This window comes from Cricetulus griseus, chromosome 4 (genome assembly GCF_003668045.3).
Source record: "Cricetulus griseus strain 17A/GY chromosome 4, alternate assembly CriGri-PICRH-1.0, whole genome shotgun sequence".
NCBI lineage: Eukaryota > Metazoa > Chordata > Mammalia > Rodentia > Cricetidae > Cricetulus > Cricetulus griseus.
The window spans coordinates 182281362-182307066 of NC_048597.1; the positions used below are offsets into that span (position 1 = coordinate 182281362).

Sequence of the window (25705 nt, forward strand, 5' to 3'; positions counted from 1 at the left end):
AATGTTGTTCTTTTGTGGTTTTTGACTGATACAATAAAAAACAAAAACCTCAGGTAATTTGTTACTGTGTATTGGATACTTTGGATTCTGAAGCTGTATACATACAGTTGCTAAGCATAGATATGAGTTTTTATATATTCTGTCTTTTGACACACTTCTCTATAAATATAATTCATCTGCTTAACATTCTTGGGCTAGTGATTGTTGTTAGTAAGCCAGAATACACTGAGTACTGTAGTTAGTATTTGCAGATTTGTGTATTTTATTGCCTTGTTATTGTGCAAAGTGGCTTGTTTAATGTTCTTTCATGTTTTTATATGTTTCTCTTTTAAAAGTGTAAATAAATGCCTTAAGGAAATTTTAAAGGTTTTTTTTTAGTGGTGTGTGTGTGTGTGTGTACATGCACATGCATGCAGTATACATATGTATGTATGCATATGTTATTCATTCATTTATTCATTTATATTTATTTATTTTTTGAGACAGAGTCCAGAGTCTTTTGTGGGTATGGAACTTACCAAGTAGGTCAGGCTGGGCTGGTTAGCATGTAAAGAACTCTTCTTATTTAAACCATACCATTATTCTGCTGTTACCAGGTTGGAGTCTATTGGCCATTCAGGAAAAAAGACTGGGGAGGGTCATGGCTAGTAACTTCAACTAGAACTTGATTGTGTGTGATACTTTACTTGAAAGGAAGCTACAAAGTACAGTCTGGAGACATTAGCTCAGGATATCAAGGAATAGTTTGGTCAATGACTTTCAAATTGCTTTTTTCCAAAAATAATATTTTAGTAATTTATTAATTTTAGTGTTATTTTATAAAGCAATTAATTATAATTTCTTTTTTCAAAAATAATATTTACTTTTAATAATAGTTTAAAAAGTTTGACTAAATGATTGATAGGATAATAAGAAAAGGGTCTTTGAGAAGTATATATTTTGTTGGTCAGATCATTCTTACCTAACTCTGATATATACTTTTTTAGTGGTAGGTGCTGTTGAGGTATAAAGGAAAGGAATAGGTATGGGAAACATTTAGGGAATATTATTGTGAAACTTGCTACAGTGATTTAATCACAGGGCAAGTTGTCTTTTGAAACTCTTAATTTCAATAGTCATTTATTTGGGAATAATGCTATCTATGTGCTTTTTGTGTCTGTCCTCTAGTCTGTTTTGAGTGTGAGAGAAAAAAGGTTTTTTTTTTTTGTTTTTTGTTTTTTTGTTTTTTGTTTTTTGTTTTTTGTTTTTCTGACAGGGTTTCTCTGTGTAGCTTTGGAGCCTATCCTGGCACTCGCTCTGGAGACCAGGCTGGCCTCGAACTCACAGAGATCTGCCTACCTCTGCTTCCCAAGTGCTGGGATTAAAGGTGTGTGCCACCAATGCTCGGAGAGAAAAAAGTTTTGAATGTGGCTGAGGGTGGGGGGTGGAGATGTAACAGTTTTAGAAAGTTCATAATAAATGAAAACTGTAAGCATAGCTCTTTGGAGGAGAGTGTCTAATTTAGTTTAGTAATAAGAATGGCATCAAATGTTGAATTTTTTTCCTCATTTAACTTATATTTATATAGAAGCACCCATGTGCTGTTTGACAAAGGAAAAATAAAAACATGACATACTAATTGAATAATAATTGCCCACCATAGTGGAACAGGAATTAACCTTTTCTTTTTAGTCAGTGTTCTCAGAGCTTTTATTTTTCAATTGCTTCTGTATTTACTGACTGTCATAGTTACTTTCCTATTGCTGTGAAGATACCATGACCAAGACAAATTATGGAAGAAAGAGGTTACTGGGGCTTAGAATTTGAGGGTGAGTCCATGACCATGGTGGCAGGGAGCATGTCAGCAGACAGGCAGGTATGTCTGGAGCAGTAGTTGACTGCTTACATGTTGAGACAACAACCACAAGGCAGAGAGAGCTAATTAGGGATGGTATGGGCTTTTGAAACCTCAAAGCCCAGGTCAATTCCAGTTCAGGGGTCTTTGGACCTTGTTTCTGAAGTTCATGGTATCTTTCAGCAACAGACACTGGGAGCAACCAAGGGCAATAGCTATAGGCTGTATGTTTTGGGAGACTTTTGGACAGTATTGACCAACAATTCAAGAGGGCTTCTCCTGTTTGGGTAGTGGGGGTTTTGTTCAGTGGTCTTTGGCTCTTGATGCGGCAATGTCAGCCAGATGAGAAAAGTTCATTGAAACTATTTAAATATATTTATACACAGAATTACATGTATTATAGGTTTTTTTGATAAGGTACAAAGTTAATAGTATGATTCCTTATGGTATTTTCAGAAATCCTTATTGTTATTTTACCTTCCTTCTTCCTGTATTTTCCTTCTTCCCCACTTCCTAAAGAGCCCACCTTTTCCCATTTCCCCTATCAGATCTTTTGTATCCTGCCCTTCCCCTTTACCCTTTTCCCACCTTCCTAAGGAGCTCCCCTTTTCCCATTTCCTTGATCAGATCACTATACCCTACAACCTCCCCATTCCCCCGCCCCAATCTTGGCAATGGTTGCATTTTGCTTTCCTGGTTTCTGCAGTTACTGCTAAGGCACTTTCCAGTACATTCTGTCCTACCTGTATCCTGTATCCTGCATCTTATTTTTTTTCCGTTCATTTATTTAGTTCATAAATAAAGTCATGCACAATTATGATACACAATACAATATGTTCACAATGGCATGGCTAAATTAAACCAATTAACATGTTATATCACACATATTCATCATTTTTGTTTTGTGAACACTTAAAGTATACTATCTCACAACTTTTAAAATATGGCATATTGTTATCAACCATATTTATCATGCTCTCAGTAGGCCTCAAGACTTCACAAAGTCTATGCCTCTTGTCCAACTGCAGTTTTATATCCTTAAACCAATCCTTTCCCCATTGTTAAAAGACCCACATTGAAGCCTAATAGCCATAATTCTGTTCTCTGTTCCCATAAGTTCATCATTTCTAGGTTACACATAAAATTGAAATTGTGTGACATTTGTCTTCCAGTGTGTCACTTATTTTTTTGGGGCAAGCATATAACTTTACTACTTACTAAAGATGAAATCAAATTTGCATGCACAGGTGAGCACTAACTGAAGCACCTTGGATTCATCACATATTTGAGTTTCAATTAGCATATATATATATATATATGTATATATTTATATTTATATAAAAAGAGAAATAATGGCAATATGTTATACATCAATAGCAGCAACAGCTTTTCCAGGTTCTGTAGTCCTTTGAACAAAATTGTAGAGACATCCAGCACACTCCATTTAAAAAAAACAAAAACAAAAAACAAACAAACAACAACAACAAAAAAGTAAAAAACAAAATCCCAGAAGACAGCACAGTTCTGTTACTCTTGTGGTACGTGGCACCATTTTTTTTTTAAATTAGTTTCTCAGTCATTATCTAGGAGGAAACCATTCTGAGCAACATCATTAAAAACAGCTCTGATAAAGTATGGTCACTACTGTGTATCATAAAGTAGGTCCACATATGAGTGAGTACATATCATGTTTGTCTTTTTGTGATTGGGTTACCTCGCTCAGAATGGTTTCTTCGAGTTCCATCCATTTTCCTGAAAATTTCAAGATTCCATTGTTTTTTTTTGTCTGCTGAGTAGTACTCGATTGTGTAAATGTACCACAATTTCTCTATCCATTCTTCGGTTGAGTGGCATCTAGGCTGCTTCCAGTTTCTGGCTATTACAAATAATGCTGCTATGAACATGGTTGAACATATGTCCTTGTTATATGAATGTGCTTCTTTTGGGTATATGCCTAGGAGTGGAATTGCTGGATCTTGTGGTAGACTCATTCCCATTTTCTTGAGGAGTCGCCATACTGATTTCCACAGTGGCTGTACAAGTTGGCACTCCCACCAGCAGTGGAGGAGTGTTCCTCTTTCTCCGCATCCTCTCCAGCATAAACTGTCATTGGTATTTTTGATTTTAGCCATTCTGACAGGAGTAAGATAGTGTTTCAAAGTTGTTTTGATTTGCATTTCCCTGATACTAAGGATGTTGAACACTTTCTTATGTGTCTTTCAGCCATTTTAGATTCCTCTATTGAGAACTGTCTATTTAGTTCTGTACCCCACTTTTTAATTGAATTATTTGGTGCTTTGGAGACTAGCTTCTTGAGTTCTTTGTATATTTTGAAGATCAGCCCTCTGTCAGATGTGGGGTTGGTGAATATCTTTTCCCAGTCTGTGGGCTGCCGTTTTGTGTTGCTGACTGTGTCCTTTGCCTTACAGAAGCTTCTCAGTTTCAGGAGGTCCCATTTATCAATTGTTGATCTCAGTGTCTGTGCTACTGGTGTAATGTTCAGGAAGCAGTTTCCTGTACCGATTAATTCAAGGGTATTTCCCACTTTGTCTTCTAATAGTTTCAGTGTAGCTGGATTTATGTTGAGATCTTTGATCCATTTTGACTTAAGTTTTGTGCAAGGTGATAGGCTTGGGTCTAACTGCAGTCTTCTACATGTCTGCACCCAGTTATACCAGCACCATTTGTTGAAGATGCTCTCTTTGTTCCATCTTATAAATTTGGATTGTTTGTCAAAAATCTGGTGTTCATAGGTGTGTGGGGTAATATCAGGGTTTTCAGTTCTATTCCATTGGTCTACCAGTCTATTTTTGTGCCAATACCAAGCTGTTTTCAGGGCTATAGCTCTGTAATAGAGCTTGAAGTCAGGGATGGTGATGCCTCCAGAAGTTCCTTTATTGTATAGGGATGATTTGGCTATTCTGGGTCTTTTGTTTCTCCATATAAAGTTGAGAATTGTTCTTTCAGGGTCTGTGAAGAATTGTGTTGGGATTTTGATGGGGGTTGCATTGAATCTGTAGATTGCTTTTGGCAAGATTGCCATTTTTACTATGTTGATCCTACCTCTCCAAGAGCATGGGAGATCTTTTCATTTTCTGGTATCTTCTTTAATTTCTTTCTTTAGAGAGTCAAAATTCTTATGGTACAGGTCTTTCACTTTTTTGGTTAGTGTTACCCCAAGGTATTTTATGTTGTTTGTGGCTATTGTAAAGGGTGATGTTTCTCTGATTTCTTTCTCCACCAATGTGTCATCTGTATATAGTAGGGCTACAGATTTTTTTGAGTTAATCTTGTATCCTGCCACTTTGCTGAAGGTGTTTATCAGCTGTAGGAGTTCCCTGGTTGAGTTTTTTGGGTCACTTATGTAGACTATCATATCATCTGCAAATAGTGAGAGTTTGACTTCTTCCTTTCTGATTTGTATTCCCTTGATCTCCTTTTGTTGTCTTATTGCTCACTTCAAGGACAATATTGAAGAGGTATGGAGAGAGTGGATAGCCTTGTCTTGCCCCTGATTTTAGAGGAATTGCATTGAGTTTCTCTCCATTTAATTTGATGTTGGCTGTTGGCTTGCTGTATATTGCTTTTATTATATTAAGGTATGTTCCTGTTATCCCTGATTTCTCCAGGACCTTTATCATGAAGGGATGTTGGATTTTGTCAAAGGCTTTTTGGCATGTAGTGAAATGAGCATGTGGGTTTTTTTTTTTTCCTCAGTCTGTTTATATGGTGGATTACATTAATGGATTTTCATATGTTGAACTATCCTTGCATTCCTGGGATGAAGCCTAATTGATCATGGTGGATGATTTCTCTGATGTGTTCTTGGATTCGATTTGCCAGTATTTTATTGAGAAATTTTGAATCAATGTTCATGAGGGATATTGGTCTGTAGTTATCTTTCTTAGTTGTGTCTTTGTGTGACTTGGTTATCAAGGTTATTGTGGCCTCATAGAAAGAGTTTGGTAATGACCCTTCTGTTTCTATTGTGTGGAATACTTTGAGGAGAATTGGTATTAGCTGTACTTTGAATTTCTGGTAGAATTCTGTACTGAAGCCATCTGGTCCTGGGCTTTTTTTGGTTGGGAGACTTCTAATGTCTGTTTCAATTTCATTAGAGGTTATAGGTCTATTTGTGTTGCTTATTTGTTCTTGATTTAATTTTGGAAAGTGAAATCTGGCCAGAAAATTGTCCATTTCCTTTAGATTTTCAAATTTTGAGGAATATAGGTTTTCAAAGTATGACCTGATGATTCTCTGGATTTCCACTGTGTCTGTTTTTATGACCCCCTTTTCATTCCTGATTTTATTAATTTGCATGTTCACTCTTTGTTGTTTGGTAAGTTTGGATAAAGGTTTGTCTGTCTTGTTGATTTTCTCGAAGAACCAACTTTTTGTTATATTGATTCTTTGTATTGTTCTCTTACTTTCCATTTTATTGATTTCAGCCCTCAATTTGATTATTTCCGGGTGTCTGCTCCTCCAGAGTGTATTGGCTTCTTTGTTTTCTAAAGCTTTCAGTTGTGCTGTTAATTCTCTAGTGTGATTATTCTCCTGTTTTTTCATATGGGCATTTAGCGCTATGAACTTTCCTCTTAGCACTGCTTTCAGAGTATCCCATAGGTTTGGATATGTTGTGTCCTCATTATCATTGAATTCTAGGAAATCTTTAATTTCTTTTTTATTTCTTCCTCGACCCAGGAATTGTGCAATTGGGTGTTACTTAATTTCCAGAGATTGTAGGTTTTCTGTAGTTCTTGTTGTTGTTGAATTCTAATTTTAAAGCATGGTGGTCTGATAAGACACAGGGGGTTATTTCAGTTTTCTTGTACTTGTTGAGGTTTGCTATGTTGCCAAGTATGTGGTCGATTTTAGAGAAAGTTCCATGTGGCACTGAGAAGAAGGTAAATTGTTTTGTATTTGGGTGGAATGTTCTATAGATATCTGTTAAGTCCAATTGGGCCATAACTTCTATTAGTTCTTTTGTTTCTTTGTTAAGTTTCTGTCTGGTGTTCCTGTCCAGTGGTGAGAGTGGGGTGTTGAAATCTCCCACTATAAGTATGTGCAGTTTTATGTGTGATTTGAGTTTTAGTAATGTTTCTTTTACAAACGTGGATGCGTTTGTATTTGGGGCATAAATGTTCAGAATTGAGACTTCGTCCTGATGGATTTCTCCTGTGATGAGTAGGAAATGACCTTCTTCATCTCTTTTGACTGATTTTAGTTTAAAGTCCAATTTGTTGGATATTAGGATTGCTATCCCTGCTTGTTTCTTGGGTCCATTTGATTGGAAGATCTTTCCCCAACCTTTAATTCTTAGGTACCGTCTGTCTTTGAGGTTGAGGTGAGTTTCTTGTAAGCAGCACAAGGAAGGATTCTTTCTTCTTATCCATTCTGCTAATCTGTGTCTTTTTATAGGGGAGTTAAGACCATCAACATTGATGGATATTAATGACCATTGATTATTGTTCATTCTTGTTTGTTTTTGATTTGGTGATGGTGGCAAGATTATGTGTGGGATCCTATCCCTTTTTTCTTTTGACTGTTGGAAAATTGGGATTATCTATTGCCTATGTTTTTCTGGTTGTAGTTAACTCCCCTGGGTTGCAGTTTACCTTCCAGTACTTTCTGTAGGGCTGGATTGGTGGATATGTATTGTTTGAATCCGGTTTTAGCATGGAATATCTTGTTTTTTCTGTCTTTAATGATTGAAAGCTTTGCTGCGTATAGTAGTCTGGGCTGGCATCCATGGTCTTTTAGTGTAGGTAGAATATCAATTCAGGACCTTCTGGCTTTCAGAGTTTCCAAGGAAAAGTCAGTGGGGATTTTGATAGGTTTGCCTTTATAGGTTACTTGACCTTTTTCCTTTGCTGTGTATGCTTGGTGTTTTGATTATTATGTGGCGAGGTGACCTTTTTATTTTGGTCCAGTCTATTTGGTGTTCTGTAGGCTTCTTGTATTTTCATTGGCATGTCTTTCTTTAGGTTGGGAAAATTTTCTTCTATGATTTTGTTGAATATGTTTTCTGCACCTTTGAGTTGGATTTCTTCACCTTCTTCTATACTATTATTCTTAGGTTTGGTCTTTTCACAGTATCCCATATTTCCTAGATATTTTGTTAGGGATTTGTTGGACTTAAGATTTTCTTTGGTTGATGAATCTATTTCCACTAGTGTGTCTTCAACTCCTGAGATTCTCTCTTCCATCTCTTGTATTCTGTTGGTTATGCTTACATCTGTAGTTCCTGATCGTTTACCCAGCTTTTCTATTTCCAGCATTGCCTCAGATTGTGCTTTCTTTATTGTTTCTATTTCAATTTTTAGGTCTTGAACTGTTTCTTGTATTTTTTGGTTTGTTTTGTCTTCAATTTCTTTAAGTGATTTTTTCATGTCCTCGGGAGTTTCTCTATCATTTTCCTGAGCATGTTTTTAAGGTCATTCTCTTCTGGTTCATCTGCATCATGATGTTGAGGTCTTACTGGTTCCTAGTCTCTGGTGGTGTCATATTGGGTTTTCTGTTGTTGGATGTGCTTTTACCTTGCCCTCTTCTCATCCTTTCTTCTGGTGGGTGTAGCAAGTGTTTCTTGTTCTCCCGATGGGTGTGGGACCACGTTTCCCTTCTGGTAGATGCAAACAGATCCACTACTCTGATGTTGGTTCTCTTCTCGTGGATGGAGGTGTCACTGTTACCCGGGTGTCGGCAATGTCTGGGCGTGCCGGGTCCCGCCGGGAGGGCAGTTGGAGGCAGAGCTGTCACTGGGCCTCGGGGTGTAGGATCCTGCTGCTGAACTCCATATGGACACTTGTGTCAGATGACTCTGAGCAGCGCAGGCGGATGGAGGCCGGGCTGCCTCTGGGTGATCGGTGTTCGGGACCCACCGAACTGGGTCCAGCAGGTAGGTCGCTTGCCTCAGATGACTCTGAGCAGCGATGACGAACCAGAACTGGAAACAGTTCCTGGGCCGGCAGATGTAGGCCGGGCTGCCTTTAGATGTTCAGTGTTCGTAACCCGCCACCGCCGATCTGGGTTTGGCAGGCAGGTCGCTTGTCTCAGATGACTCTCAACAGCGATGATGAACCCCCTGGCATCTTATTTTGTCAGTTTTCTTAATTGTGGTTATTGGAGTGGATTGGATTGTAATATGTGTTCATGAACTAAGGAGAATCTTAATATAAGAAAGCAGTTTGTAGATTGTTGAGAGAGTAGAATAAACATTTAAATGACTCACTTCAATTATGTAGTTTATTTGAAAACAAAACCAGCTTAGCTAAGGATAAATTAATACATGAAGGGAGAACAAATGATAAAATATTTATTAGTTTATATAGCATGCATTTGAATTACACATTGGATAAATTTAAAATCAATCTACTTTTTTCATGCCATGACATGTTATTGGAGGACACTTTATCTGAGGCCAGTTAGTATTCATAGAAGGACTTCAAGCCAAAGATAATCTTATATTAGCCTTACTGTGCTTAAATTGTACATTTGTAGTATAGGAAATTTGATGTACTGAAGGGAAAGTTATAAATAACAAAACAAGGTAAATTACAGTTTTAATAAACTCTGTTTATCTAAAGTGGGAAAGTTAAATCCAAAATAAATAATGATTATTATTCTGTTTTTAAATTCAGAAGTTGTTCCAAGATAAAACACTAGGACCAGGATCAAGTCCCTACATAGTACCTTTCTCATGAATGTTCACTAAACATTTATGGCCTTTATTAATTATGATATTTAATTTTTAACATTTATTTCTATTTGGTGTGTGTGTTGCCTGCATGTGTGTCTATGCACCACATCTGTGCCTGTTATCTACAGAGGCCAGAAGGCAGAAATGGATCTCCTGGAACTGGAAGTACAGCCAGTTGTGAGCTACCATGTGGGTACTGGGAACTGAACCAAGGTCTTCTGGAAGAGCAGTAAGTGCTCTTAACCACTGCACCTTCTCTCCAGTCCCAAATTAGGATAGTTAAGTTTTCATTGATAAGATGCTGGCTCTATCTAAACATGTTAGCAATGATGTTTCTTCTCTGCTTTAGATTATCCCCATAAATATGGCCCACAGGGGGGCTGTGCAGATCACTCCGTCTTTGAAAGGATGAGGAAATACCAAATGACTGGAGTAGAGGAGAGAGCACAGGTAAGGATTTCAGTACCTGTTAAACTTAAGACATGGAAATGTACTTGGGCAAGTGTTTCTTCTTTTTCACACCTATGTTGTAGGAGCTATGAAACATTTATACCGTTGTGAAATATGTATACTCATTTAATACTCAAAGAGGCCATGCACGTAACTTAGCAGTAGTAAAGAGGTGGTGCTGATCACCCATTTTAAAGCTGACAGACCAAGATGATTATTCACCCTGAATAAAAGCTCAGTGTTGTTGACATTTTAATTATACGTTGATCTTTTCTTTTTTCTCATTTGATTTTTTAGTCATAAACAGTCTATGCTGTAAGCATGAGTTTTCTGGCCTGGCAGGTCTCATGGCCGTTGAGCCCCAAGTGAATACACAGACGCTATATTAAGTATGAAACTATTGGCCGATGACTAGGGCTTCTTATTGGCTAGCTCTGTCTTGATTATTAACCCATTTCTATCAATCTATGTATTGCAACGAGGCTGTGGCTTACCTGGTAGTGCCTGGCATGGTGTTATTCCTCCTGCAGCATCTCGACTCTGTCTGGCAGGCTCATTCTGCCTACCTTTCCCAGAATCATCCTCCTACTCTCCTAGCCATGCCCGTTTTCTTGCCTGGCCAATCAGTGTTTTATTCATCAACCAATAAGAGAAACATATACAGAAGAACATCTCCCATCACTATGCTATGTTACCATGCCCCTAAATTTTTATGCTGTTTGAGTGTCTTAAGTAAATGCTAGATAAATACTTCAGGAGAATAACATACTTTAAGAATATGTGAAGCCAGCTGGGCACACATGCCTTTAATCCCAGCACTGGGGAGGCAGAGGCATATGTATCTCAGTGAGTTTGAGGTCAGCTTGGTCTACAAGTGAGTTCCAGGACAGCCAGGGCTGTTACAGGGAGAAACTCTATCTTGAAAAAAAAAAATGGTGAAACTGCCCATGGTAGTAAACACCATGCTGGAATTCCAGTATTTGGAAGGCTGAGGCAGGATGAAAATGTAATGGATGTGTTTTCAAGTTCTTAAATTTTCTGTGAATAGTTAAAGTATATTTGATTTTCTTAAGTTAAGGATTATATAGTTACCTGTAACCTAACTTCTTCCTCTAAAATATAAGAATCTAGGAAGCCTGAAGGGAAAAATATACAATAGATAAAAATTTCCAACTCCGATCAGTATTATATATACTTTGTTAATATTGAACTAGACATCAGGCAAGAAAGCATTAGTAAAATAAGTATATTTTTAAGATTCAGTTCTCTTGTGTTGTAACATTGTACTATAACTTCAAAATATATAAAGCAGGGCCTGGGGTTGTAGCTCACTTGGTAGATACCTGTATTCCTAGTATTTGGGAGTACAGGAAATTTATGAACTTCAAGGTTGTTCTCAGCTGCATTTTGAGTTTAAGGCTGGTCTTTCTACATCAGACCTTGTTTCTAAACAGAATAATACAGCTAAAATTGACTAAACTAGAAGGAGCAGTAGGAAGACCATATGACAGAGATGTCCACTTCTTAGGGAATAGTTGAACAAAGAATAAAACCCAATAAAGATATGGAAATTCTGAATTATGTGATTAATAAACTTGACCATTTAATTTATGTTAATTTCACTATTTGGAAAGCTCCTTCACATTTAAGACTAAATTACTTTAAATTCCCCCCCCCAAATATTTTCATGTTGGAGCATTGTTTTTCTCCCAGAGGTTTTTTTAAAAAAAGCTGTATGTGCAACTTTAAATGTAGCTAAGATTAACATACATACCTTTTATGTATGAAGTAACATGGTTATAAATATGAACTGTATAACACAAACTTGTGCATATGAAGTACTTTTTTAGTCATTTTCAAGCCAAACAGACTGGAACCACCTAGAAACCACCTAAATGAAAATCCTGAGGAAAATATTATTAAAGGCATGCTTCCTCCAAATGTACTATTTAGGATTGTAATTTTTTAATAGTATTGATTTCTTCCTCCCCAATGACTGGGAATTGAATTTAGGGCTCGTTCATACTAGGCAAGCACTCTAACACTGAGCTAATTCATTAGCCCAGTAGAATTCATTTTTACCTATAATATCACGTCTTTTTAAAAATTGTGTATCTTTATGATATAGTCTATAATCTAGATATATATAGGGAGAATAAAATGATTATTATAGTAAAGCAAATTAACATTCACTATCTCACTGTTTTACTCCTTTCTTGTGGAATGTAATACATCATTTAAAGTTTGTATAAATTAACAGGGAATTGTGAAGGGAGAAAGTCTAATGTGAACGTAAATTTGGGATTGTGGCTTAAAATTTAATTCAACAGTAGTGTTAACTCATTAAAGAAATGCTTTCTGATAAATCTTTTAAGTGATAACAATGTAGTGAAGAGCAAACACAATGAGGTTCATTTTCAAAAACTTACATTCTAGTGGTTGACGTGCTAGTGATGAGTTGAGGACAGAAATTAAACAAATAATAAATGTAAGGTTGCTCTGCATAAGGAAGCTATGTGAATGGTTCTGTGAAGTGATATAATGGTGAACTGACAGTGTCTATATCTGAGGGAAGATACTAACTAACCAGATCGAGAGAGACAGCGTAAGCATGTGCAAAGAATGGCAGGAGATAGGCAGGCTGTGTTCTGAAGAATCATAGAAGGCTTCTGTGGTTAGACTTTAGAGAATAGGCTTTGGTCATATAGGGGTCTTCTCTGTAAACAACATAGAAAAAGAAAGTGATAAAGAGAGGCTGTGTGATGATCTTATGGAACATATGAAGAATTGAGAGCTTATCCTTGGAGTAATAGAAACTGAAATTGTAATAGTAATAGAAATTGAAATACAGTATGCAGGTGAATAAATACAGTATGAAAACTAGTTAAAAGTCCAGAGATGGTAGGTAGCTTTAGCTGGAGTGTCAGAACCATAAAAAATGCCTAGACTCCATAGTTATTTAGGAGTTTGATAGGACTAGGTTGTAGATGGGAACTGAAGAAGATATTAAATTACTATGCATGACTATTGACTTACTTCACAGTGAAATGAATATATATTAAAATAAACTTTGAAAATGTTTAAAAATGAAGGAATTTCTTGAATAGTAAGTTGTATATGTGGAGAATATTATGGATACAAGTGTTTATGCATAATTTCTAAATATTACAAAATATGACACGTTTGTACGTATTTATTGGGTTGGGGTGTGTGTATGTGATGATCGGACTCCTCAATGTTTCCATCTCCTCTGGTTTTACTACTTTTTGAATGTGTTAGGAATTCTCTTTTGTTTGGGAGTTTGTCATTAACTGCAGTAGAGCATAGTTGCCCCACTTAGCCACACAACACCAAAGCATGGCAATCCTTTCCTAGGTTTTGGTGTCCATTAGCTACCCCTCACATTCCTACCTTTCTTTCTAACTTCTGGTGGGGCCCTATTTATACTAGTGAATTTAGAAATACTTGCAATATTACATAGTCACATGATAAGAAATTGCCCAATATATGTGTTCTAAACTATAAAACTATAATTGTAAAACAGGCTAATTATCAGAAATGACTTTGACATACAGGCACATCACGAGGAGCATGCTGCTAGTATTGGTCCCGAGCTCCTGAGGAAGAAACGCACAACTCTGGCTGAAAGAAATACTTGTCAGCTGTATATCCAGACAGATCACCTGTTCTTTAAATACTATGGAACACGAGAAGCTGTAATTGCCCAGGTACTTAAAGTTACTCAGTGTGTTATGAGTTCTCTTCATGTTTAATTAAATAAAAGCTAAAGAAAGGATAGTATCAGTTGTGCCATGGAGAAGTCTATAAACTAAGCGTAGATGAAATGGAACAATCAGTTTAGATTTTGGATTGCCAATCAGAAAAGAGATAAAGGAAACAATTTCCTGAAGTTGCTGATTACACTGAAACTTAGGCTTTTGTACTTGTTTGCTTTGTTTTGATAAAAGTGTTTTGGACTTGGGACTGGCCTCATGCATGGTAGACAAGTATGAAACTTACCTTTGAAAACAATTCCATTTTCATTTTGAATTTGAAAGAGAATAGGAATTTTTCCAATGAGAATTATATAATTTGTTTTATATTTCATTTTTCCAAGAAAAATTATCTATATTTGTCCCCCACCTTTCCCCCTGAGAACAAGGTCTTACTTTGTGTCCCTGGATAGCTTAAGTTCACTTTGTGCTGAGGCTGTCCTTGAAGTCATGGTAATCCTTCTGTTTCAGCCTTCAAAGTGTGCTGGGATTACAGGTTTACTCTACCACAACTATGGTGATGTCTGTTAATCCTTATGAAAATAGAAATGTTTTGAGGGTTCCATTTAAAATGTCTTTTTATGTTGAAGATACCTAGAGAAAGTTTGTTCAATGTATTTTTGACTCAAAGGGTTTGAGACTGAGAAGATGGAGGTACTGTGGTATAAATGATGATTGCATTTTGATGGTGGGAATAGACAGGGTTTTAAGAAATGTGAAAAATAGAAAGATAAGCTATAGTTTGGGGATAATAGAAAAATGGGGAACAATGAGAACATTCAAAGGGCAGGAAACAACTCTGTAAAGAAACAGTGTAAGTTGAGAGGGACATGGGTGTCCTTAAATATTCACATTATCTTTTGACGAGAAAGTGCTCTTGAACATTCACTAAGGATTGGGGTCATGAAGAATAGTTACCCTTTAAGGAGGAGTCACTATTTGAGGAAAGTAAAGATGGTTAGAGACAGGAAACTCAAAGATAAAGAGGGAGGATCTCCTTGTAAAGCAGGCAATATAATCATATCTCTAGAACTATCTGAATCGCTGTAGATGAGAGTGGAGCAGAAACAGTGATAAAACTGGATTAGGCATTGGTAGCCAATGAGATCAGGTACGAGAGTTTAAGATGGACCCTTCAGCCCTGCCTTCCTGTTCCTTAGAGTTTTTATCATTATAGACTGTTTTTGAGATATTCTCATTAATGTTACTTCTTGACCATCTTTGTGCCTTCCCAGCGTATTTCCATTTAAGTGGTAGCCAGGGTGCTGATGTTTTGTAGATAAGTTGAAAGGTTGTATGCAGACTGGTCAGAGCCAGTGCTTAGGTGGAAAGTCAGCTAAGTAAAGAAATACTTCTTGATATCGTTCATTAAATTTATTTCCTTTTAGAATTTAAATAGATGTAATACCCTTTTTATATTCAGATTATCTCCCTCCTATATATCTCATTATAGTAAACCTTTGTTGATTTATAGGGACCATCTCTATTTCATTTGCCAGTTTATTCCCAGTCCCTTTTGGAATTTGTGCCAGTGCAGCAACAGAAGGATTATTGTCAAGAAAGGAATGCATGCCTGATACTGTTAGATTCTTGTACGAAGTGTTTGAGTCTTAAGGACAAATAAAGACATTCCAGGCATTAAATGTAATGTTAAATTAATGTGTAAAAAGGAGGGACATAGGACTCTACAAGTTGGATTGATGAGGCAGTTTTTAATAGGAATGAAGTAGGGGAGCATTTACTGATTGATTCATTGGTTGGTTGAATGGCTGGAGCCTGGGAAAAATAAGAGTATCCACTTTCTGCCCTAACTCCCTCATCTTTTTCATTCTGTTCAACATACAACATAAACATTTTAAAATTTAAGTGTATAGCATAGTTCTTGATGTTACAAGGGGAAATTAATAATCTTTTTTATTTTTCATCATTGTCCCTAAAATGTTTTGTTTCCTTTTTTAATTACTAGATATCCAGTCATGTTAAAGCGATTGATACAATTTACCAGACTACAGACTTTTCCGGAATTCGTAACATCAGTTTCATGGTGAAACGCATAAGAGTAAGCAACTCCAGTAAAGACGTTTTAAAAAGTAATAGGGGGCTGGAAAGATGGGTTCAACAGTTAAAAGCACCCATGCTCTTTCAGAGGCCCTGGGTTTGCTTCCCAGCACCCGCATGGCAGCTTGAAAACCGTAACTCCTGTCCCAGAGGATCCAATGCCCTTTTCTGGCCTCCATGACTACTTGCGTGCATGTGATGTATTTACATACATGAAGGCAAAACACATGTAAAACAAAAATAAATCTTAAAAAAATTAGTAAGGACCAAGTTTACAAAGAAAGTAAATACTTACTTTTTACTTCAACTTTATATATGTAATAACATAGTTTAAATCATATCTACTCTTGCTGCTGCTCTTCACTTTTGGTGCATGTGTGCTTGCATTCAGATGCATGTGCACACACTTGTGAGCGCATGTATACATATACACACACAAATTTGAGTTTATGATTTAAGAAGCAAATCTAGGGGGCTGGGGAGTGTTCAGTTGGTAAAGTGCCTGCTGTGCAAGTTTGAGAACCTGAGTTTGGATCCTCAGAACCCATGAAAAAGACAGTTGTGGCCTCATGTAATCCATAACTCCAGTATTGGGAGAGCAGAGATAGGCTGATCCCTGAAGCTCAGTGACTAGGCTGGCTAGTCAATTTGATGAGCCCCAGGTTCAGGGAGCAGCCTTGTCTCAAAATGAAGTGGAGAGCACTAGAGGAATGACACCCACTGTCAACCTCTGACCTCCACATGAGCATGTACACACACCAATACAAAAACCAAATCTGCAATGCATTAATCTATACTATGATATAGGTAAAACAGTACTGCTTTTTTGTTTGATAAACATTGCTTGACTTTCCCCCTTTTTTTGTTACTAGTTTTTTAAGGTTTGCCATATGTATGTTGTTTTGAGTGTGTCCCTTTTGTTATTCTAGGGCAGAGGAAAAATAGATACTGTGTTTAAATAAAATTAGAAGTTGGAGAAACGCTTATTATAATCTTGAAAATTCACAGCTTACAATGTCATATATCAGGTTTTGAGAAGTTCTCTAAGAAATAAAACTATTTCTCTAAATTTGGCTATGGATTCCTCTTCTGTAGTAGCATCATTTGTAACTTTCAAAACCTGTTGAACAGAACCACAGGGTACTAATTGTAATTTCTTGACATTTCTGTTACTCGGGCTATAACTAAAAATTGAACCTAAATTTTAGATATATTAAAATGGGTAGTTAGTATTTAAGTATTACTGATTTAAACTAAAATCATAATATCAGTTACAGTCCTTTTAACTGTATTTATTCTTCACTGATACATGCATGTCTTCAGAGTACCAATAATTTTACTAAACTTTACCTTTCTCCAAAAGTTATTAGATGTTCACTATTTTCTATTGTTGTATTTTATTGCTTTGGAAAATTACTGTTCCAATTTATATGCAAATAAATATTGAATCACTGATAAATTAGTCTAAAGAATTTTCTGAATTTCTTAAATATATGTGCATATCTTTTAAGATTCTAAATTTTTAACGGGATGTACCTGAGTTTTAAAAAATATACCCTCTTACAAAAATTTTTACCATAAGGTCTCCTTATATTTTCACATTTTTTTTTAAAATGACTTGATAAGAACTTTATATACTAGACATTTTTAGTACATATATAGTATATCTAAAAACATCAAAGGTGTTCCTTACTTTCAAAGGTAGTATAATTAGATATTGCATTGGCTTATCTCAAGGTACAATATGATTTGCATTATAAGTCACTCATAATCAATAGAAATACTTAAATGTGCAAGTAAATGTGAAAAGGGGTATGAGTATTGGGTTTACTGACAAAGCAATAAAATGTAACATAATAAAAAGTAGTGAATTTCTGACAACTTTGTGGGAAAGGTAGTTTAGTAAAATGATTGGTACTCAAGACGTGTGTATGTTAGTAAGAATATGGCAGCTTGGAAGATCATAACTAAGATTATCATTTTATTTTAAATCTGTAGTACTTAAATATTAACTACTCATTTTTAATATAGCTGGCTAAAATTTAGATGCAGTTTTTAGTTATAGTTAGTATAACGGAAATGTTAGAAAATTATTTTCATATGAAGTAGATAAAGTACTTTTATGCCTTCATGCATGGGTTTTTATATACTTTCCTGATTTGGGATAGTTTTTTATTAAATGACTATAACCAAATGTGTGCAGTTAATTGATATTTAAACTGGAAGTTCTAAAGTGTGTCCTGAGATCAGTGTTCACAGTGTTTAATCCAACCTCTAAGCCTCTTGGTTTGTGGAGTTTGTGGATCCTAGGAATCTATAATTCTCACTGTATCAGTTATATCTGGCCTTTCAGATTGACTAAGTTTGCCTCTTAGAAAAACATTTACTTTCACATCTATCTTTTATCAGATCTGTTACCCAGTTTGGGGTGTGATTTCCTAGGAAAGCAAACTGTTCCAGGGCTTGAGAGGATAGGTGAGCATTTGTGGAAGAAGCAAGGTTGATTGATACTTGAAAGTATTGTTTAGTAAAGTTCTGGTGTTGATTGTTCTACAGATTAGGAAGAAGGGACTGTGGAGGAGAGCAGTAGCTAAGTATCAGATAAAAGATCTGCAGGACTAGTTTAAAACAGTAAGAGGAATGGAAAGAATTCAAAATTCTTGTGTACATCTAAGAAAACAATGAATTCAAAAGTTAGTTTAACTCATGTGCAAGAAGAACCAGGAAAATCTGGTAAACTCAGGCTAGGATTCTATACTTATTTCATGTTCTACTTATTAGCTAATGATAAGGATTTGTATCTTTATAATTGTCCCCATTTGTAGAGCTCCCATAAAGAGACCTGCTTAGACAGTTGAGTTTGAGAAATCAACTTGGAGAGATACAGTGTCTTTTCCCCATGGCTTTTGTTCAGGAATTTGGCAGATCCTTATTGAGAAATTTAATGTCTTTAATTTCATTTTCCCTCTGCTTTCCTTTTGTTCTTTTTGTTTGTGTGTTTATGATTTCTGTGACCAGTTCAGGATTGTGAGGAGTTCTCTAGAACCCACAAGAATGTTGTCCAGGCCCATGTGGGAAGAGGTAGGTAGAAAACAGCTGGCAGTAATACTTACTTAAATTATTGTTTTTATTTTAGATCAATACAACCTCTGATGAAAAGGACCCTACAAATCCTTTTCGTTTCCCAAATATTGGTGTGGAGAAGTTTCTGGAGTTGAATTCTGAACAGAATCATGATGACTACTGCTTGGCCTATGTCTTCACAGACCGGGATTTTGATGATGGAGTTCTTGGTCTGGCATGGGTCGGAGCACCCTCAGGTAGATTGTGTAATAATGTCTTAATACTTGGAAGAAAAAGCAACTTTGGGGGAAGATTAAGTTTTAGTAAGTATAGGAGAAAATAGTGCCTGTACAAAAATTTTAATTCACATATCCTGAGTTAAGACCAGATGCACAAAAATGCAAATGTCAAAATAGATGAAGCAGTTTTTTATTTTGAAAAGAATATAGGAGTTGACCTTTTGGTTTACACATCTGTAATCTCAGTTCTCAGGCTGAGTCAGAGGCTTGGGAAGGTAATTCAAAGCCATCCTGGACTACATAGGGAGACCCTGTCTTAACTAACTAAATAAGAAAAAATTTAAAAAGAAAAGAGAAATATGGGAAGCACCCTGATTTTCGAATTTCTAGAAGCTGACACAATTTTGTGGGAAGAAGTAGTACTTGCATTACTTTAAAAAGGAAACCTACAGTTTCCCACAAAAGCTAAATGCTACTAAATTCCCCTGCTTCTTGGAATAGGGCCTGAAAGTCAAAAGGGAAAAACTATGATTTTGCTTTGTCAAAAGGAAAAAAGGCAAAACAAAACTTAGTCTTTTCTGTTCTGCAGTGAGAGAAAGAACAGAGAAACTCAGGTCAGAAGCAGCAGGTAGAAAGAAAGAAAACATATTTTCATTTTCTCTGGTCTTTATTTTAACAGCAGAGATGTGCTGCGTGAAAGGCAATCTAGGTAGTAGGCCACATGCCACATAGAGCTCTGTTAGTAAAGTCCATGGTCACTATGGAGATGGGGGTCCTTCATTGATAAGGTTGAGATGGGTAGTCCCCGTCCCATTACAGTGGGTTTGAGGGAGCTGTTGACAAATTCAGATGTACTCACTGGAAGATGAGTAGAAAGGACCTCAGATTTTTTGGATATGAAGCCATAAACCAGTGATTCCTTCCTTCCTTCCTTCCTTCCTTCCTTCCTTCCTTCCTTCCTTCCTTCCTTCCTTCCTTCCTTCCTTCCTCCTTTCCTTTCTTTTCCTTTCCTTTCCTTTCCTTTCCTTTCCTTTCCTTTCCTTTCCTTTCCTTTCCTTTCCTTTTCTCATTTCTCCCTTTCTCTTTCCCCTTCCCCTTTCTTTTTTATGGTTTTTCAAGACAGGGTTTCACTGTATAGCCCTGGATGTCCTGGAACTCACTCTGTAGGCCAGGCTAGCCTTAAACTCACAAAGATGGGCCTGCCTCCTGAGTGGGATTAAAGGCTTGCGCCACTACCACCCAGCTAATTTCTCTTTCTGATGCCTCATTTCTATTTAAAAATTGACCTTTCTTTACCTGGTATAAGGCACATTTTTCTCATTCTTTAGTTTAATCTACGATTTATTTTGTATATTTTATATTCTTAGGTAGTGTGTTTTATTTTATATTTCTTGTTCTTTTTAAAGAAGCCAAAAATAATACCCTTATTTGTATTTTTAGTGCTTTTTTTCATGTTGTAAAATATAATCGATTCATGTATTACTAAGGGACAAATTTTATTATGGACTGCTTATTGCACTGTAGTATTGCTTTAGTCTTTGTCCATTGGTAGTCCCCTTCATGTACCTTGCATTGTGATAAGTTGTTCAGCTTTCTCTTTCCCAGAATGTTTCAGGTTTTATAAATCCTATTCTCTTTTCTCCTCAAAGAGGTGGAACATTTTTTTTTTTTACAAAATTAATGATTCCTTTTTTCCCTATCAATTAGTAAGTATTGTAAAAACTTGGGTATTTATTTGGATTTTCTTTGTATATTTTCTGGGTAGTTCTCATCCTGTGAACCAAAGCTAGCTGTGCTTGCCTCACCCTGTGAGAAATGTTATGGTTCATAAGCTCCTCCTGTGGTCCTTTGAATCAGGAACTCTTAGTATTAGTTTCAGCAGTGTTTGTTTGAACAAGCTTCCAGATAACACTGCTGCACACTAAAGTATGAGAGTGAGAACCACCAAACCATTTTGTCTCTAAAGCTCATTCACCAAATAACTTCCAGAGCAAACAAGATGGGATGTTTCAGACTGGGATCCATTTTGCATTTTTATTTACAGACTGTTACTCATTAAGAATGCCTGTAATCCTGACAGACTCATGAGTTCACTATCTAGTAAGACCTTGTCTCCAAAAGAAAGGAATGGGGGGGTAGGTGGATACAACAGGAACTTGGCCAATTTTCTTGAAATCTTTAGATATGTATCTTTTACATACATAACTGCTTAATTTCCTTTTAAAGCTTTATTGTTTCTTTACAACAGTTTTTAGAGTTACAGAAAAATGAAGCAGATGTTATGGGGAGCCTTCCATCCTCACCCTGAAACTGGTTTTGAAGAGAGCTGTTTGGCAGGGTTATAGGATGTCCTATACTGATGTCAGACGATTTTCTTATGATTAGATGAGGTGTGGGCCTAGAGATGCTTAGTATTTATGTCTGTATTTCTGGATATTTGGACCATCACTTTGTGATACTACTCATTTTGCTAACATGACACTAGGTAGAGTGTTTTTATTGCTAGATTTTTTGTGTGGGTGAAGTACGACTCTTATCTTTGCCTATTGTGAATAACCATAAAAGATTGAGTAGTCAGAATGGAAAATATGACTTTTCTCCCCAACCTTTATTCTCATTTTTTTCTCCCTTCTCTATCCTTTTTCTTTCTGTACTAATAACCTTTCCCCTTTATTTCAGGTGTGAGATGCCTTCTAACTTGACTATTAAGTCCCCAACTCTGGCTCTTAGGAGGCTTTTTGCAAAAGTGCTTAAAGAAAGGATAGGTAGAAAGATTAGAGGTCAGAGTAAGAGAAGGAAGGAGTCTTTCCTTTCTTGACTCAGTTGCCTTAATACAGGTTTCCTGCCTTGAAATAATACCATGCGGTTTTGTCCTCAGTAACTAAACTGATTTTGAGTTTGATATATACTTTATTTTGCAGGGAATGTTGCATATATAGTCTACTTGATTATCCCAGAATAATGGTTCTTGCTTCCCAGTAGAGGTTACGTTTTACTGACTCCATTTCCTTCTTTTTTAAGAGAGGAAGATGGAAAAGGAACTTTGCTATACTTCAGCATTATCATGTGGAGTAATTGTTAAGGCTCCGTGGGAAAAGCAGTAGCACTAAGGGCCCTGGGCTCTTGCCTGCTTTTTTTTTTTTTCCCCTTTATACATTCTAGTAAATTACTTTGCATAAGATTAATTTATATTATAATTTGTTTTCTCTTTAGACTCCATCTTTTTGCTTATGTCTTAATTGTGCTTCTGTTATTATTTTTAGATAATGTTCCATAGCTGACTTACTGAGTTTTTATAGTCTGTATTTCTTATTCTTTCATTTTTATTTGGTCTAATTAGTCTTTGTTAATAATTATCTTATTTATTATGCCCTAAATTTAATTCATTAAATTCTGAAGTTATTTCACTATTCAAAAACATGGACGATACAGCCTTACAGATTACAAAAACAAGGACATGGCCAGGTTTCTGTGTTTTATCATGATCCCCATAGTATGGATATCACCCCCAACCAGCAGGAAGCAGTTTGGAATGAGCGATGACCAAATACCCAAATATTGTTTATAAATGTTTGTTTTCATTTAAATGGGGTTGGTTATAAATGGTAATGATTTCAGTCAATCTCTTTTTAAAGGAAAAAGGGGGAGTAAGATATAGAAATATCCTATATTGGTATGGATTTTCATTTATTGATACAACTTTAAAGTCAATTTTGTTATATGTAAAATTCTCCTCTTGTTTGGTATTGTGTTTATACAGATCTTTGTAAATGTAATTCATAATTAAATACAGATTGTATATAGTCAGGTATAATAGTCAAAACTTACAGTTGGGTTAGTTAGGTTTTCTAGATATACAGAGATGTATTTGAGATGGATAGATATTCTTCAAACCTTTCAAAGACCTACAGAATATATGGCATTTAAATGGTTTAGGGCTTTTCATGACAATGAGACACAACTGCTCCTGGCACACCAATTACATCAGAAAGGAGGATGGGCATCGAAGAAACTCAATATGGAGTATGCTTTCAACATAGCAAGATTAGCCATTTGGGCAAGAAACTGCTCTTGCCTAGACTGTTTGTTGCTGTATAAACTGGACATGCAGGACCCACAAGAAAGTGACTGCTGAACTTACAAAACAAGATGAATAGTCCTGAAGGATTCCTGCTTCACTGAGAAGTCTGCCAGACACACTGTGGCCTATAGACTGTAGATGGATGCCCCAGTTTTGAACTTCCAGTCTCTTGCTCCAGTTTCTTGAATGCTAATATTACAGGTGTTCTACTATGCCTGGCTCTAATCATGCCATTCTTGCACTTGTGTTTCCAGTTGCCTTCTATTAAAGGTTTTTTTTTTTTTTTTAACAGGAACTTAAACATTAGACTTTTAAAATGGTTTAGTAAAATGGTTGTGTCTTAGTATTTTGAAACTAAAATGAAATAATTTGATTATCAGAATATCTTTTTTTTGGGGGGGGCGAGTTCTGTGGCTTTGGAGCTTGTCTTGGAACTCACTCTGTAGACCAGGGTAGTCTCACGGAGATCTACCTGCCTCTGCCTCCCGAGTGCTGGGATTAAAGGCGTGCACCACCACTGCCCGGCAGTTAACAGAATATCTTAATCCACTTGATTTTTGTCTTTTAAAATGACAGAGAGTGAGAGAGGGAAGAAGGGAGAGAGAGAGAGGAGAGAGAGAGGAGAGAAGAGATGGCTCAGTTGGTTAAGAATGCTTACTATTCTTGAACAGAACTTGAGTTCAGTTCCCAGTGCCCACATAAGGTGGCTTAACAATTACTTTTTAAGTCCTAACTCTAGGGGATCTGGCACCCTTTTTTGGCTTCAGTGAGTACCCACATATGTGCACATACCCACCCACATATATAAAATTAAAAATAAACCTTTAAAAATAATACTAAATAGGAAAAGCTGTTTATTTAAGTAGTAAATTTATGTGATGCTAAGGACCAAATCCAAGATCTTGGCATTTGAGGCAAGTCCTCTGCCACTGAGCTATATTCTTTTAAATGTAAACATAGACTAAAATTTCTTCTTAAAATATTTATAAAATTAATAAAAGAAAGAATAAGCATGGTGACATATGTCTGTAACTGCATTTAGGAATCTAAGATGAAAAGGATGGCAAATGACTAGCTAGATTGATTTTTCTCATTTATTTTCTCTTTATTGTAACTGCCCTGGGCTGTGAAAGCATTGTCATTTTGATCTTGAACTCCAAAGTTCTTGTTAAAGAAAAGACAAACTACAAAACAGGTTACTATGCTTACTGTAAGTATTTTCTTTTAAAATTTGAAAATGAATTCAAGGCACATTGCAAAATCATAATTCAGTTTATTTGAAAAAAGTTTCACAGCTGCTGAAGAGTTGGGTGGCTAGTACAGTAAACTAGCAAACCAGATACACATATTCTTCCATATTTACTTCCTTTCTTCCCACCTTCTCTCCACCCGTCTTCCTTCCTTCCTTCCTCCCTCCCTTCCTTCCTTCCTTCCTTCCTTCCTTCCTTCCTTCCTTCCTTCCTTCCTTCCTTCCTTCTTTTCGTTTTTTGAGACAGGGTTTCTCTGTGTAGCTTTGGAGCCTATCCTGCCACTTGCTCTGGAGACCAGGCTGGCCTGGAACTCACAGAGATCCACTTGCCTCTGCCTCCTGAGTGCTGGGATTAAAGGTGTGTGCCACCATTAATTTCTTTATTTCTTAAATCCATGTCACTTAGTTGGTGTTTCACCAACAGAATACATGACAGATGCATTGCATCAAAGGACTGCCACCACATGCTGAATGCTCATCACTGTTTGTAGAAGAGGTTTTTGCAGAATGTACTAAAGGATATTTTAACTTTTATTTAATTTATAAATTTTCCCTTTAAAAGATAAAGGGAGGTATGAGCTTTGATTCAGTATAAATGTGGACTTACTCCAATTTAAAGGAAGTAGAAATGTTTTGCTATGTTACTGGCAGCAAAAAAATTGAGGACTTTTTGATGCTGAAAAACATGTAAGGATTGTGTACTCAATCCTGGGGTTTCTTTGCAGGTACCATTATCATTTTATTTTAAATGATATTTTTAAATCTTCGACTACAGGAATTTTGGAGTATTTGAGTCACTTGGGTACCACTTGTATTATAAATTGAAAAATATAAATGTTTTAACTCCATGTAATGATTTCATTTACTATTTGCCTATTTTTTGGAGGGAGATAACTAATTTAGTTTTTTATTTTATTTTCTTATTTTTTAAAAATCTGAATCAGGAAGCTCTGGAGGAATATGTGAGAAAAGCAAGTTGTATTCAGATGGCAAGAAGAAGTCTTTGAATACTGGCATTATTACTGTTCAGAACTATGGCTCTCATGTGCCTCCCAAAGTCTCTCATATTACTTTTGCTCATGAAGTTGGACATAACTTTGGATCTCCAGTAAGTACTGCCTAATTATTAAAAAATTTAAAAAGTGATTAGTTTGACTTTTATCTCCAGTGATATTTTCTGTACAAGTAATGTACAAATGAATGTTTAATGTTACTATGCCAGAGCAGAGTGGTGTAATTAACTATACTGAAAATAAGAATTC

At 36.2% G+C, this 25705-nt stretch overlaps 1 protein-coding gene across 1 annotated transcript in view; it reads left to right on the forward strand.

Annotated features, from left to right (window-relative positions):
* Positions 1-25705, forward strand: part of Adam10 (ADAM metallopeptidase domain 10) — a 110846-nt gene that overhangs the window by 58468 nt on the left and 26673 nt on the right. The window contains exons 5-9 of the mRNA XM_027411222.2: positions 9880-9980; positions 13556-13708; positions 15720-15812; positions 18948-19131; positions 25388-25551. Coding sequence (XP_027267023.1) covers positions 9880-9980; positions 13556-13708; positions 15720-15812; positions 18948-19131; positions 25388-25551 — 695 coding nt within the window. The remainder of the gene's footprint in view (positions 1-9879; positions 9981-13555; positions 13709-15719; positions 15813-18947; positions 19132-25387; positions 25552-25705) is intronic.